This window comes from Penicillium crustosum (assembly GCF_028827405.1).
Source record: "Penicillium crustosum strain IBT 35664 chromosome Unknown utg000005l_segment0_segment0, whole genome shotgun sequence".
In the NCBI taxonomy this organism is placed as follows: Eukaryota; Fungi; Ascomycota; class Eurotiomycetes; order Eurotiales; family Aspergillaceae; genus Penicillium; species Penicillium crustosum.
Genome location: NW_026623126.1, coordinates 2,977,479 through 2,993,176, shown reverse-complemented (window position 1 = coordinate 2,993,176; position 15,698 = coordinate 2,977,479). Strand labels below are relative to the sequence as shown.

The 15,698-nt window shown below is 49.3% G+C and overlaps 5 protein-coding genes across 5 annotated transcripts; 3 read left to right on the top strand and 2 right to left on the bottom strand.

Annotated features, from left to right (window-relative positions):
- Positions 1-1,067: 1,067 nt before the first annotated feature.
- Positions 1,068-6,634, top strand: N7487_011798 (formin sepA; the record flags this gene model as incomplete). Its single annotated transcript, XM_056879528.1, is given in 3 exon segments — positions 1,068-2,242; positions 2,295-4,098; positions 4,115-6,634. 3 exon segments carry the CDS (start codon positions 1,068-1,070, stop codon positions 6,632-6,634), a joined length of 5,499 nt encoding a protein of 1,832 aa, XP_056724847.1.
- Positions 6,635-7,418: 784 nt separating this feature from the next.
- N7487_011797 (tRNA modification GTPase) lies at positions 7,419-9,461 on the top strand (the record flags this gene model as incomplete). Its single annotated transcript, XM_056879527.1, has 3 exons — positions 7,419-7,697; positions 7,771-9,296; positions 9,389-9,461. The coding sequence occupies 3 exons, from the start codon at positions 7,419-7,421 to the stop codon at positions 9,459-9,461; spliced, it is 1,878 nt and encodes a 625-aa protein (XP_056724846.1).
- Positions 9,462-11,317: 1,856 nt separating this feature from the next.
- On the bottom strand, positions 11,318-11,707 carry N7487_011796 (putative C2H2 finger domain protein; the record flags this gene model as incomplete). Its single annotated transcript, XM_056879526.1, has 1 exon — positions 11,318-11,707. One exon carries the CDS (start codon positions 11,705-11,707, stop codon positions 11,318-11,320), a length of 390 nt encoding a protein of 129 aa, XP_056724845.1.
- An 814-nt stretch (positions 11,708-12,521) lies between these two features.
- N7487_011795 (glycosyltransferase family 1 protein) lies at positions 12,522-14,310 on the bottom strand (the record flags this gene model as incomplete). Its single annotated transcript, XM_056879525.1, has 3 exons — positions 12,522-13,218; positions 13,283-14,183; positions 14,238-14,310. 3 exons carry the CDS (start codon positions 14,308-14,310, stop codon positions 12,522-12,524), a joined length of 1,671 nt encoding a protein of 556 aa, XP_056724844.1.
- Positions 14,311-15,340: 1,030 nt separating this feature from the next.
- N7487_011794 (Major facilitator superfamily domain general substrate transporter) lies at positions 15,341-15,685 on the top strand (the record flags this gene model as incomplete). Its single annotated transcript, XM_056879524.1, has 2 exons — positions 15,341-15,601; positions 15,677-15,685. The coding sequence occupies 2 exons, from the start codon at positions 15,341-15,343 to the stop codon at positions 15,683-15,685; spliced, it is 270 nt and encodes an 89-aa protein (XP_056724843.1).
- Positions 15,686-15,698: the final 13 nt, after the last annotated feature.

The following is a 15,698-nucleotide window of genomic DNA, read 5'->3' as shown; positions in this document are numbered from 1 at the left end:
ATAGTAACTTAGAGAGAACTAGACTACAAGGTACACATATGTAATTAACCATCTTAACTATATTGTGACCTAATCCAAAGGCATTCTAATAGTATGATATTGGAAGGTCTATGCCGATGTTGGACAGCGAGTTTGCCTAGTCCCAGGGGCCGCTGCACCAGGGCTATTAAAGAGTATCGCGAACAGTTGCTGATAAATTCGAAGAGTCCTCTTGTTTTGCCTCTTTCTTATCCAGTCCCTCTGCTCATCACTTGCTAATATGAATAATCAACCGCAGGTAGAGCATCTGGGCAACTGTGACCCTGTTTATACCCAGCATGATATATTCTCTTTAGTAAATTCCTCATTAATTTTGGTCTATCCCTTTTCTTCCTCTTTGGATTTCACCGCAAATTGTTCAAATTTGAACTCCTTGGTTACACCCTGTTCTACCATATATATCTCACCATCTTCATTCTATTCACGGAACAACGAGGTGATTATTCTTCAAATGACACTCGATAGTTGACAATATGGGTAGATGCCGAACTTTCACCAATGGATGTTTCATTACATTTTCACACCTTGAAACTCCGTTCATTCCAAGTCCATGCTTTGGTAGACTTCCAGAGCCCCAGAGCTCCAGTATAAGCTTACGTGATCTTAACAATCACGTGCGCGGTCGGGGAGTTTCTCCGGGGCAAGCCCCCTAATATCAATAGACTGATTAGAAGAACGCTCGGGCTTTGATCCTGGCGTCAAACTGGACTTGACATTTGCAAAAAGCTTGCATGTTAATTTCCTTTTCTCCTATTTTGCTTTCCTTGTGGGGTGAGTGCCGTGAAGAAATATCCCTTACCCCTCAGTCTCACGCGACTCCGCCGTCGCAACGGGTATACTAACTAGCCAGGGAGGGACAAAACAGAGAGCCACTTTCGCCCAATTTGAATGTCATCGCCTTCTCCCATATCCCTTGCGATCGACAGCGCCTTATCGCAAAACCGCACATCCTCATTTAATACCGTTTCTGAGAGTATTGGAGGGGCCCTTATGCTGCGCACTGCCTCATCTTAGTGACGCCCGCCAAAATGCCAAGTTCACAAGCCGACAAATCCAGGCAAACATCGAGTGGAAAGTCATTCTTCGGCCGAAAATTGTACAAAGAGAAACCGACCGAGGAACGGTACGATAGTTATGCTGGTTCCTACGATAGCCTGGCACCTCCGCCAAGCGCCGCCGGCTCACGCTCGTCCCGCCATTCAAAGCGGTCTTCGATTCAATCGGTCGACTTGACCCATGATTTGGACCCAAGCAGTATCGCACACACCTCAGGTGTCATCACCTCCATCCCTTTTGAAAGCCTCCCTACCGATACTAGGACCCCGATTCCAATCGACAACATGGCCCGCCCTGGCTCATCGCGCCATGAGCCTTCGCCCCACCATCTGGGTAAAACTGGAGGTGATTTCCATCAATATCCGACTGTAACCTCTACGTCTGCGCCAAATGGGTACGCCTCGCATCCTTCTGGCCCTCGTCCGCCCCCGCACGGCTCAAACAATACCTTGACCAGCAGCAACTCCGGCGATAGAGGTACCAGACAACAACAGCAACAATGGGGACGACCAGGCAGCTCCGCAGCGAACAGTGGGCCTAACTACAACTCCTCGTCTATTGATTCGTCCTCCAACTCCCGCACATCCCTCGACCAAGCCAGCATCTACTCCTCCGTTTCTTCTAACACACGCGGTTCGAGCTACTTCTCCTCGGACAATTCCTCTCGCACCCTCACAACCTCGCATTCTAGTGATCGTACTGCTCTTCTCCCCAGCTCCAGTTCGGGACGCTTGTCAAATGCGGGGTCATCCTACCAGAACTCTGTACCCGCCGCCGTCCCCCGGCCACAAGATAACTACCTTACTCGACCGAGAGATGACCGCATTGTGGACCAGCTGTTTCTAGAGCTGATGCAGAAGCGAGGATGGCAAAATCTTCCCGAACAGGCCAAACGGCAGATGCTGTCATACCCCGCTTCAAAGAAATGGACATTGGTACACCAGGATCGCTTGACAGAGTTGCAAGGAGAGCAAAAAAGACGACAAAATGCGCGGCAAACCCATGGCCACGACGGTCTGTCTGGTTTGCTCGAACGTGCCGACGAAGAAGGTAGCCCGGAGTGGTATGTGAAGAAGGTGATGGATGATACCATTACATCCAAGCAGCTTGCTAGTTTAAGTGTCAGCTTGCGGACACAGCCAATCAGGTATGTAATGCCTCTTTTCTCGATATCGTACATATCACTAATAACCACACAGCTGGGTGAAAGCCTTTGTTGAAGCCCAAGGTCAAATTGCTTTAACAAATGTTCTCTTGAAGATCAACAGAAGAAAAGCCTCTGGTCCTGTCCCGGCTCCCCCGACAGGCGATAAGGATCTAGACCGGGAATACGATATTGCCAAATGTTTGAAAGGTCTCATGAACAACAAGTATGGCGCAGACGACGCTCTAGAGCATCAAAATGTGCTAGTTGCGCTCGTCAGCTCATTATCATCGCCACGCCTGAATACTCGCAAACTTGTCAGCGAAGTCCTCACTTTCTTGTGCCACTGGGGTGATGGACAAGGCCACCAAAAGGTTCTGCAATCTATGGACAAGGTCAAACATGATCACAACGAAACTGGTCGCTTCGATGCTTGGATGCGTATTGTTGAGGTCACCATCGACGGCCGTGGAAAGATGGGAAGTTTGGTCGGTGCCAGCGAAGAGTACCGCAGCGGAGGCATTGGCATGGAGAATCTCCTTATGGAGTACGCGGTCTCAACCATGATCCTCATCAATATGCTGGTGGATGGAGCAGAAACGGACCTCCAGCTGCGTTGCCACATTCGCGCCCAATTTACATCATGTGGAATCAAGCGTCTGTTGACGAAGATGGAGGGATTCCAGTATGAGGTTATCGATAAGCAAATCGAGCGTTTCCGCGAGAATGAGGCTATCGATTATGAGGATCTCCTCCAGCGGGAGGGCAGCAGTATGAAGGATAGCATTGAGGGCGAAGTCAAGGACATGAGCGATCCCATGCAAATTGTCGATGCAATCACATCCAAGATCAACGGCAGCCGGTCCCATGACTACTTCCTCTCGGCTATGCAGCATATGCTCCTCATTCGGGAGAACTCCGGCGAGGAAGGGCTGCGCATGTTCCAGCTGGTTGACGCCATGCTGAGCTACGTGGCCATGGACCGGAGGCTGCCCGACCTTGATCTTCGGCAGGGTCTGACCTTCACTGTGCAGAGTCTGCTAGACCGGCTGCACACGGATGCTGAGGCAAGACAGGTCTATGACGAGTCTCTTGAGGCCCGGCAGATTGCTGAAGCTGCCATTGCTGAGCGAGATGAGATGCGAGCGCAGGTTGAGCTCGGCGCAGAAGGCTTGGTTTTGAAATTGCAAAAGCAAATTGATGAACAGGCCGGTATTATCGAGCTGCAACAAAGACAAAATGAATCCTTCAAGGCCGAGGTTGCAGAAGTACAACGACTGCGTGCTCAGGAATTGCAGCGTAATGAGCTGGAAACCCGAGAACTATACCTCATGCTTCGAGATGCCCAGGATATCGCCGCTGCCAATGCCCGAAAGGCCAACAACCCTGAGACGGTGGAGGCAGATCCATCCCAGATGCCCGGTATCATGGACCGTGAACGACTCATGGAACGTCTGGAACGTCAACTCGAGCGGACTAAGACCCAGTTCAAGCTGGAGGGTAAGGTCTGGGGTCAGCATGGACCGTCTGATCGACTCCGTGAGCTGCGCGAGAAGATGGAAGGCGAGGGTGATGACAGTGATGACTTTGCTGAAACTACCCGCCGCAACCTCGACCCTGGTGCTTTGGGGTCTGTTTACCGCAAGCGCAGCCATCTCCCTACGATGGGCTCGACTCTGGAAGATGAGGAGGACATCCCACTAGATAGCAATGGCGAGCCAATGTACGAGAGGCCTCGTTTGGTGGAAATGCATCGTCCGCGTTTGGACCCTACCCAGGCTACCGGCTTCCTAGGCGAGCTTACTTCCAAGCTTCCCAGGTATGACGCTGAAGATCCCAATGCCGTTGAAGGGGAACAGGTGCCTAGGCCAGCAGACGATGAAGCTGCTACGAAGGCCATGCCACCTCCTCCCCCCTCCTCCAGGGGGCAAGATTGTTCCGCCGCCGGGAGTTATGGCTCTTCCCCCACCTCCGCCGCCAGGAGGCAAGATCCTTCCACCTCCACCTCCACCAGGGGGCTTCGCTCTTCCACCACCGCCTCCCCCGGGTGGAAAAGTTGGTCTGCCTCCTCCCCCACCGCCTGGCGGAATGGCTCTCCCACCGCCGCCTCCGCCAGGTGGTGCCAAGGGTATTCCTGGATTGCCGCCTCCACCTCCGCCCCCCGGTGGAAGGGTCGGATTGCCTCCGCCGCCGCCTCCAGGTGGTGGTGGAATGGTTCCACCCCCTCCCCCTATTCCTGGAGCCAAGGGGTTGATGATTCCCCCGCCCCCACCACCCAGCGCCGCCTTAGGTTCAGGCTGGAGACCGGCATACATGGTTGGAGATGTTTCGCCGTCTACAATCCACATGCCGTCCATTCGACCTAAGAAGAAGCTCAAGGCTTTGCATTGGGACAAGGTCGATACTCCTCAGGTGACTGTTTGGGCTGGTCACGCACCGACTCCTGAGCAGAAGGAAGAGAAATATACCGAGCTTGCCAAGAAGGGTGTCTTGGACGAGGTTGAGCGATTGTTCATGGCCAAAGAAACGAAGATATTTGGAGCCAGCACTGGTGCGAAGCAGCGCACTGCCAAGAAACAGATTATCTCGAACGATCTATCCAAGAACTTCCAGATTGCTCTGTCCAAGTTCTCTCAATACCCGGCCGAGGAGGTGACTCGCATGATCATCCACTGTGACAAGGATATTCTGGACAACAGTGTTGTTATGGACTTCTTGCAAAGAGATGAAATGTGCAGTATACCAGAGAACGTCGCCAAGCTCATGGCACCATATAGTAAGGATTGGACGGGCCCTGGCGCCGCTACTTCCGATCGTGAACAGGATCCCTCCGAAATCACTCGCGAGGATCAGATCTATCTCTACACTGCATTTGAGCTAAATCACTACTGGAAAGCAAGAAACAGAGCGCTTGCACTGACTCGCACCTATGAACCAGAGTACGAGCACATCTCTGCCAAGCTACAGGAAGTCGCACGAGTCAGCGAGTCCTTGCGAGACTCTGTCTCCTTGATGAACGTGCTCGGTCTGATTCTCGATATTGGAAACTTCATGAACGACGCCAACAAGCAGGCCCAGGGTTTCAAGCTGAGCTCCCTCGCCCGGCTGGGTATGGTGAAAGATGACAAGAATGAGACTACCTTCGCCGATCTGGTCGAGCGTATCGTGCGCAACCAGTACCCAGAGTGGGAAGGCTTCCTCGAGGAGATCAGCGGTGTTATTGGCCTGCAGAAGGTTAATGTCGATCAGCTCCGCACTGACGCTAACAAGTACATTGGCAACATTAAGAACGTACAGTCGAGCTTGGACGCTGGTAACCTGAGTGACCCTAAGAGGTTCCACCCCCAGGATCGTGTCAGCCAGGTCGTCCAGCGATCGATGAAGGACGCTAGACGGAAGGCTGAGCAGCTGCAGCTTTACTTGGATGAGATGGTGAAGGCCTACGATGATATCATGGTCTTCTACGGCGAAGACAGTGCAGACGAGAACGCTAGACGAGAGTTCTTTGCTAAGTTGAGCGCGTTCTTGATCGAGTGGAAGAAATCCAGAGAGAAGAACACATCCTTGGAGGAATCTAGAAGGCGTACAGAAGCATCCCTCGCTCGCAAGCGAATTAATGTCAACCTCGCCAACAACACTCCCACCGCGGAGGCCGCGCAATCACCTGCCTCCAGTGGTGCTATGGATTCATTACTTGAGAAGTTGCGTGCTGCGGCACCTCAAGCCAAGGATCAACGAGATCGCCGTCGTCGTGCTCGTCTAAAGGAGCGGCATAACGTCCGCGTAACGTCGGGCTCCAAGCCACCACCTGATTCGGGTGAGGCGGGAGAAGGCGAAGAGGGAGCCGAAAATACGGCCAATGGCGAAAAAAATGACGAGAACGGTCTTCTTAGCCCTCCGGTCACCGCAGATGAAGATGGCAAGGAAGCCCAAGTGTCTGAAGGCGAAGACGTTGCCGATCGTGCTGCCAGCCTGCTTCTCGGCCTGAGAAGTAATTCCGATGCAGGCGGTGGCGAGCGCCAGAGACGGAGAAGAGAGAGCGCAGATGAAGAGCGTCGTAATCGCCGCATGAGACGCCGCAATCCCGCCACAAGCGGGAGCAAAGATAGCGCGGATGGTTCTAGTGGCCTTGCTACAGTCCAAGAGCCTGCTTCTCCTGAGCAGACAGACTCGGTGATCGCAGACGACCAGCAACTACCCAGCCCAGCCAACGAGTCTCAACCCAGTGAGTCTCAACCCAGTGAGTCTCAGCCCAGTGAGTCTCAGCCCAGCGAGTCTCAGCCCAGCGAGTCTCAGCCTCCGCCTTCAATCGTCGTATCGGAGCAAGGCGAGTCATTATCACAGGATCCCTCGATTGATGGTTCTCCCCACAAACCAACTGATTTGTCGGATTGAGTCAATCACCGACAGCCGATTTAATTTAATGTTTTATCGATTCCCATTGGTGACGCATGAAGCCCAATTCAAATGGTCTCCATCGCCATCAACATCACCACTACCACTACAACCGCCCTCGATTGTATAATACCCATTCCCTACCTACACTACTCTTTGAGCCGCCCTCCTTGATTTGACGAGCCGAGCATGGTGTGATGATACCTTTCTTTATTTCTTCTTTTCCATTTCCTCCTAACACTATCCTTTCATGTGCAATCATTATCTCTTTTCTTTTCGTTATCTACACCCCGCATACCCTGACACCGACACCTTGTCTCTCTCTCTCCTTGTACATAATCTCTTTCCCCCTGTCTTCATCCAACGCTACCTGCCATGGAAATGTCGCCATGATTGGAGGGCGTATCATTGAATTGCATATTGAGCTTGATGTTCAATGTTTCCTGCATTGTCATCTTGTTCTTTACTTCCTACTTTCGGAGCGCAGGCGCGATCAAGTTTTATATCTGCTGTGTATCCTTGACTAGAGCCGCATTAGATGCACTGCTATTGCTTGTGCTTTTCAGGATCATTCAAATACTCGCAGTTAGACAAAATCTATGTTCTCGATCTCTTCAATGTTTCAATGTTGCCACACATGTAGTTCGTACCTGTATCTTGTATAGTCCTTATCGATCACGTGCATGCCTTATCGCTAGATAAACAAGGTTGGACCAACATTTGGAGATTTGAACATTCGAACTCTCTCAACATATACCAATATTTCGTTGGTTCAATCTTGCGCATGCGAGCATCTCGCCGAGTATTGCGTTGGGCTTCTCCCTTCAGCACATCTACAAACCAACCATGGCAAACGATATCAAATAAATCCTATATCCGACGTCATGGCTTTTTATCCGAATTGCCAGGCCCCCGGCGAACTCCCGGACAAGCTCGAGCGTTCTCGTCGACTCGCCCTACTAGATTCATGCTAGATGGAGACTCCACAATATATGCGCTCTCCACTGCAACCGGACGAGCAGCCATTGCAGTCGTGCGCGTATCAGGTCCCGCTTGTACCTCGGTATGATCTCGCAGGACAACCCTAAACCACTGAACTACTGGAACTAACAAAACACCATCTAGATATACAAAAGTCTCTGTCCAAACCACCCCCTCCCAAAACCCCGCTATGCATCCCTCCGCACCCTCTACGACCCAACCCAACCCCCAACCCCAAACACAATCCTCGACGCCGGCGCCCTAGTCCTCTACTTCCCCTCCCCCGAACCGCAACAGGCGAAGAAATCCTTGAACTCCACATCCACGGCGGACCGGCAATAACAAAAGCAGTCCTTTCAGCAATCGCCCAAACAAACACCCCAGAACAAACCGTCCGCTACGCTGAACCAGGCGAATTCACCCGTCGCGCTTTCATGAACGACCGTCTAAGTCTACCTCAGATTGAAGCACTCGGCGACACACTCTCCGCCGATACAGAGCAACAGCGCAGACTAGCCGTGCGTGGATCCAGCGATGCATTGCTGAACCGGTACGAACGGTGGAGACAGGGTCTGCTGTATGCGCGCGGTGAACTGGAGGCGTTGATTGATTTCTCTGAGGATCAGCATTTCGATGAGTCGACCGAGGAACTTGTTTCGTCTGTTGCGAGTCAGGTGTGCGCGCTGAGCGTGCAGATCGGTTTCCATATCGCTAATGCGTCGCGTGGGGAGTTGCTTCGGAATGGGATTCGGGTTGCGCTGTTAGGTGCGCCGAATGCCGGGAAGAGTTCGTTGCTTAATCGCGTTGTTGGGAAGGAGGCTGCTATTGTTAGTACTGAGCAGGGGACGACGAGAGATATTGTTGATGTTGGGGTTGATCTTGGGGGATGGTATTGTAAGCTTGGGGATATGGCGGGGATTCGGGCTGAGAGTGGCTCTGGGGATGGTGAGAGGGTTGTTATTGGGGCCGTTGAGAAAGAGGGGATTCGGAGGGCTAGAGAGAGGGCTTTGGAGTCCGATGTTGTTATTGTGGTTGTTTCGCTGGAAGATACAGCCGCTGGAGTCCGGTTGTTCGTTGAGCCCGAGGTGCTTGGTGCTGTTAATGACTGCATGGAGGCGGGAAAATGTCTTGTTGTCGCCATTAACAAGTGCGATAAACTACACTCTGCCTTGCAAAGTGGTGTGCCGCAGTCGTTGTCTGAGACCATCCACGACATCTTCCCTTCGGTCCCGGCAGACCGCGTGTTTGCCATTTCCTGCGAGGAAGCCAAGCGGGGAGCGTCGTCCCTCGATACCACTACAGACCCGGGGAATCTACAGGTCTTTTTACGTGGACTAATTACGACTTTCGAGCAGATTGCCTCGCCCCTTGGCGTGGATGGAGATGGAGGGTATGATCTTTCATATTGGGAAGATTCTCTAGGTGTCACTCATCGCCAAAGCTCTAATCTTCAAAGATGTCTTGATCATCTGGATGACTTCCTATCTCAAGCCTCTTCTGCTGAATGCCCTGATTCCTCACGCGAGAAAGAACTCGGCTCTCTTGATTTCCATGCTGAATCTGAAGTCGATATCGTCACCGCTGCGGAACACCTGCGCTTTGCGGCTGATATGCTGGCCAAGATCACAGGAAAAGGCGAAAGTGGAGATGTCGAGGATGTGCTGGGAGTTGTCTTTGAGAAGTAAGTTCTGGAGGATTTTGGTCTTGGTGTTGGTCCGGATGGTGAGCTGACTATGGTAGATTTTGTGTCGGCAAGTGAACAACCCAATTCAGGGATGGCTCCGACGATGAGGTTAACCTGCAACGCTGTCTCATGATAACCTCAAGTGTTCGGCAAGAGTCGTGATATGCACTAGTTGCAGGTTACAGTCGGGGTGATTGAAATGGTTGCCGAGGGTGCATTCTCCATGTACATTCCCAGCAGCCTAATTTTGGCCGGACAGAAGCTTGGGGCACTGGCGGTTGGCTGGGGCATTGTACCCTCCACGACCCATTACAGGAGGCAGCATGATGAATGATTTAGGCAGAGATAAATGCTGGAGTAGGTTCGAGGTGGTGTAGATAGGTGATGTGTCGACGTTGCAACAACCCGATGCGATGTATGAATAGTTCGATAGACTAATAATGTATACTATGATAAAAGCATGAACCAACAGCGACTAACAACCTGATACTTATAAGAACGCAAAAAGGACATCCTAAAATTGTCTGCCTTGGTTGCCGGGCCCCATTCATCATCCCAGGCACCCAGGAACGAACCTCCCCAGGCTCATTCCCGAAATCTACACTCCTATTGTCCTTGTCAAAGACGCAGAGAAGTCTGTCAAACATGAAAGGTCTATCTGAGTCAGGATCCGGATCGGGTCCCCGTAAAGGTCCCTTAGGCTACTTGCCGTTCGGTGTGTCTCAGATAGGCCAGATGTGTCTGATGCCGAAATATGGCAACATAGCACGCCGTAAATTATTACATTGAGGCTTGGAAGTTATTCTTGTCGTCATGGATGCTACGGTATCATGAGGAATTCTAATGCTGAGGCGAGCTTCAGCTGTAGTCCTATACCTATCGAAAGCCGAGTTTGAGGTTGAAACATGCTTCCTAGTGTGGATCATTATGATTACGCCCATTTTAGAGATTTCTATACTTGTGTCTGTATTTCTTTTTATTGTTTCTTTTGCTATTGGCTGTATTACCTCTTTATTTGTTATTCGACTAAGATATCGGGGGTTTGATGTTTCAATTGTAAAACTCATGTCAGATCTAAGAATAGCGAGCTGCATGGAGAATTCCTTCTAGAAGGATTGTAAATCCAATCAAAAATAGAACAGAAAAAGAAAGAGACAATCAAAGAGAAAAGTGCCCCGAGAATCAAATAAGAAACCCACGTTGTGCTTCTGCAGAACCCACAACGTCATCCCATTACCCTGTCGCCGGGGCTGACAAGTACCTTGCATCCCTGGGCAAGAATGTAACTGGACTATCTGGGCCATATTTGGGTTAAAAAAGAATAATAAAAAGCACTCTAGCTTATCCATAATAAGCTAATAGCCTGGTGGGGAGGGGTGAGGTGTAGAGTATACTATAGGCTGGATAACCACCGATGGCTGGTTGTGCAAGGTGTGCAGGATGTGCTATGAATAGCTTCATTATCCCTGTCTGTCTGTATGGCTTCTTGCTGTAAGGGTCTGTTTAGCTTTAGTCGGTGATACTTATATCCTGTTAAGGGTTTTGTCTAACTCATCTTTTTGTTTTGTGTTTCTTTCTTTGTGATATTACTTTAGTTTATCTATTGTTTACGCGTTGTCTCGTATATATTTTTGGAAAATTGCCCCCCAAAACCACTTCACAGTTGATCATATTTAATATAAAGAGCTTATCATTTTATTGTGCTACTTCAATAGAAACACTACTATATAAACAACAGGAAATGGAAGATAAAAGGTTGGAATGTTATTTGGCGATAGAAACTATTCTACCCACATTGCAGTATTGCATGCCGTTGCATTTCCGAACCAGAAACAAACCACAATGCCTCACCTCACTGTAGCCTACTTCTTCCTCCTAAAAAATAAAATAGAAACCATTAATATCTTCTTTCCATCTCTGAAACCGAGAAAACTGGTCCTCAAAGTCCCCAGAGCATACCAAACAACCCACCGCAATTTCAATGGCAGGTAGACATTGGTATTCACAACGAGAGAAGCCTAGTAGCTGACGTAGTCGGAGCCAGGACACTCGTAGTACTCAACATAAAAGTCACGGAGAGCACCGAGGCACTCAGAGGGGTTGAGGAGGTAAGAACAGGAAGGGTTCTGCTCGACATGGTGGTACAGGTGAGAGACCTGAGGGAACTGGGTACGGCATTGAAAACAGAAAAAGGGATTTTGGTCTGTAAGCTTGTTGCCATAGAATCCATATTCGGGAGTCTCAAAGGCGAGGGTGCGAATACGATCTCGCTTGACACAACGACCTTCTTCGAGGTGGTAGAGGAGGCCAGAAAATCCAATCCAGTTGGTTGGACAGAACCAGCATTCGTATATCGGGAGACCCAGAGGGTTTTCGAGGTCTTGACGTGCTGCCGGGTGCAGATACATCGTGACTGAGGGTGGGTGTGAAGAGTGTGAAGAGCGGTGGATGATTGGACGTGAATTGATGGTCGATGGTCGATGGTCGACGATGGAAGATAGACGAAAGGGGAAGGACGGTGATAGAAATTGAAAGAGTGAAAGAGAGAGAGAAGAAGAGGAAGATTTGGACTTGTGCTCGTTTTATAGTGAAAAAGGGTACTTGCTGTTTCGGGATGTATCTCGACTGTCTCTTACCACATCTTCTATTTGCCATTGAATTTTCACCGTCTCCTTTTCTCTGCTTATTATATATCGCTCTTCTCTTCTGAGTCTTTCTTACGTACCCTTCGCATCTTTGGTGGTTCTTAGACCTAGGCATATTCACATCAGCCCCTTTCAGCGTTTTATTAATATAGTGTATATGAAGTATATAAAATATATAGAGTTCAGATAGAAGATTCATATCATGGGTGTTATGATACTACATATCTACATCTATTACTTAGAAATAAACTCTTTAAAAATCGAGTTCTAAGATATTCGGTCACCGAATCCTTAGATCCATCTATGGGAGCATGGCTCGAACTATATCAAATAGCCATTGGGTTAACACTGACGAGTCCTACATATAGCCTTGCCTCATTCCATACATTCCTACTACCTTTCAACCTTCAGGTATTACAAGATACAATGTCGATAGTATTCCCATATATCAGTTTTTGACATATGGCCTATAGTGAGAGATCTATACCATAATCATAATCGATGTATATTTCTCAATTCAAATGAGTAGGTATTGATTGAACCAAAAAAAGCAAGTTTACTACTTCCTCGATATCCCTCAAACAAACTTATTGAAAGTATACTTCAGAGTCTCCCAACTTGCAAGCGCAATAGATCGAACCTGTCCGATCATCGAGCCACGATACCGCCACGCAAAATGACCAGCTATCCACGTTGATCCCACAACCGCAGCTAGAGCAAATCCACTGACAGCGTAGAGATCCCAGTTTTTAGCTTTAAAAGCAGACATACGCATATCGGCGGTCTGTAAGTGCATAGGTCGCAGTTCCTTGCCATCTTTGAACCGTAGCTCATTGTCATACATGAGTTCCTCGATAAGATCGGCGGCATGGTACTTGCGACGACTAGCAACATGAGCAATGCGCTGCAAGCGCAGTACATTCTGGCTGTATGTTTCCTTTTCAGAGCTGAGAATCTTTTTGGCTTTGTCGTAGATCTCGTCCGATGTAAAGTCAAACTTATTTAATGACTCGGCCACACCCCCTGCGACGAGCCGTGTGGAGTTTGCGATTTGGTCTGAGAAGATACCCATTGATAGCATTGGCTTGCCGTGATAAAGACCCTCGTTGGCACTAGATCCTCCACCGTGAGTGAAGTAGAGTTTGGTTGATTCGCTATCGAGGATGGCACGTTGAGGTGCGAAAAATGGGAAGACCCAATCTGGGTATTTGTTGTCGAGTAGATCACCCAGGGTAATTTCCTTCGAACCGCCGGTTTTGAAAGGGAAGGAGGCGCTGGGAAGTTTCCAGCTGTCAGTAGAAGGAGAGATTTATTCTCGTTAGTGGTGTAAGTTCTTACCTGCGGTCAAGATCTGCTCGGCACGTCTTGCCCATAGCCCAGATCACGCCATCGATCAATCCATCCTCTTTGAGCCGATTTACACCATCCAATATCTTGGCAGCATCCTCATGAGGCAGGATGATGTGAGTCCCAAGGGCAATATAAAGGACTGATCTGTGGCTGGCCAGGAATGCCCCACACTCCTGGTCTAGTGGTTGGTAGGTTGGACTCAAGAGAGGACCCACAGGAGCAGCGGTTGGAGGTAGGTCACGCGGGATCTCCAGCCCAAAGAAAGAGTTGACAAAGAAGAGATAGTCTGGTTTGCTGGGCTTGTGAGGGGGATGAAAGACACCGTTGTCACTTCGCATCTTTTGGCTCCATTTTCCTGCACGTATGATAGCTGGAAGATCCGGGACGAAGAAGATCTCATTCATAATTCGTAGCCACATTGGAGCATCTTCAGAGGTCATGGTCCCTGGAAGCTGGAAGCCTGGCTGCCCGGGGATGTACGAACAAGGCAACTGGAAGACAGGCATATTGGGAGCAACGATTGCCACTGGGAATTTGTACTCGAAGTGAATATCGCTGGCTGCTTCGACGAAGAAATCCGCAATTATCATGTCTGGACGAGTGACAGGATCATCCATGATCTTTTTGAGGCCATGGTAGGTTTGAGGCCAGAAGGAGTCAAATAGATATTTGGATCCCATGGCTTGTCCGATACCCTTGGAGATATCCCATGCCTGCATACGTCGATAGTGACCATCGAGTTGCTCGGCGGTTGGTCCGGGACCTAAGCGATGAAGCTTGGTGACAAAGTCATACCCGGATTTCACCCAGCCCTCTTGTCCCTCGAGTGTCGCAAATTCAATTTCGTGGCCACGGTCCGCGAGGACTCGGCCAATTTCCAGAACAGGAGCTGTGTTGGTTCTTTAGTGTTTATATCTGTCACATTTCGTGTTGTGAATTTTACCGGCATGCGTGAATCCCCCGGTGGTAACTACCAGCAAGATCTTTCGAGATGGATGTACTTGGGAGTGACTCATTGTGAGAGAATGCGAGATAATGAAGGAGATGGGAAAATAAGAGAGCAGAGGAATGAAGTATGCTCCCCAAAATCGGGACGGAAATGGCCCCCAAAATAACATCCTTGTCCTTCCCTCAGGCCACTACGGATTTCGGGGATTTTCAAACGAATCCCGCCGAATCGATTATTTTTGGAATATAGACGGCCATGTACTTGTTTCCTTACTCATGCTCTATAATTATATCTAGGTAGCTCTTTTAGTAGCCATTCTAAAGAGTTAATGAGGAAAATCTCGAGAGCTAAACCCAGCATTTGAATCTCTTTGCTGAGAACCAACCCTGAGATCACGATGTATGGGTTCCAAAGTCACTGTCTCGAGTCAGCGAAGCACTCAAATAGGATCTGTGCTTGTACTATGCCCTCTGTGCAGGGATATTAGGCAGCCGGAAGCTTCCGTCTGAGGCAGCGAGGCTTGCTTTCTTTCGTGATTTCACCTTGGTTCGATGTGTATAGTCCCTTTATCCTGACCTTTTTCAAGGAGCCACTTCTGAGAACAGGTGCGATAGGCCCATTTCCCGTCAAAAATGGAAAATCACAGCATCCCTCAGACTCTTGAGGGACCCCAAGCTATGGAAGAAAATTGACCTAAGCGGGTGACCTAAGCGGGCGGCCCATATCGCTGGCGCCCAAATTGGGATTTGGCAAATATGCTTCATCATGGCAGGGTTTGTGTCACTGCTCCATTTCCTTGTTCAAATAATGATGAGTTATATATTGGTGTAGCCTGTGAATTTGCCTCTTTCTGTCCGCACTAGAGACCACGATCGTTTCAACAGCTCTTCAGACGATATCCTGCGATTTACGGGATCTATCCAACTCGACATGGATTGTCGTCGCCTATCTTCTCACCTACAATGGTATATAATATGAGCTGTGTAATTTGGAACTAAGAATGAGATTTTACTATCCCAATCCTTATCTTTCGACTAGGGTTTCTTATTCTCTTGTCCAAGTTGACCGATATTTTGGGGCAAAAAGGCTTGCTCATTATGATACAGTGCATCTTTCTTATCTTCTCGGGACTTTGCGGTGCTCTTCTTGCCAATTACCAAAAGAGTGTTGGGGCTCTGCTATTTGTCTCGTCGGTTTTCACAGCTGTTGGAGTAGCCATATTTGGTACACTCTCGAGCGATACATCGAATTTTGAAACCAAGGCTTACGGGTTTGAGCTCCTTCTAGTCATCGGCCTGGGCCTCATGATGCCACCCATATTTTCTTCATCAAAGTCGAATACCACGATTCAGATTTTGGTAAGTACTAACACGGTACTATCCGGCCAACCCCTTCAAAAGAAAGTTACAGCCACACTAACCCGTCTCAATCAGCTGCGATAATGGGTGCAACCAA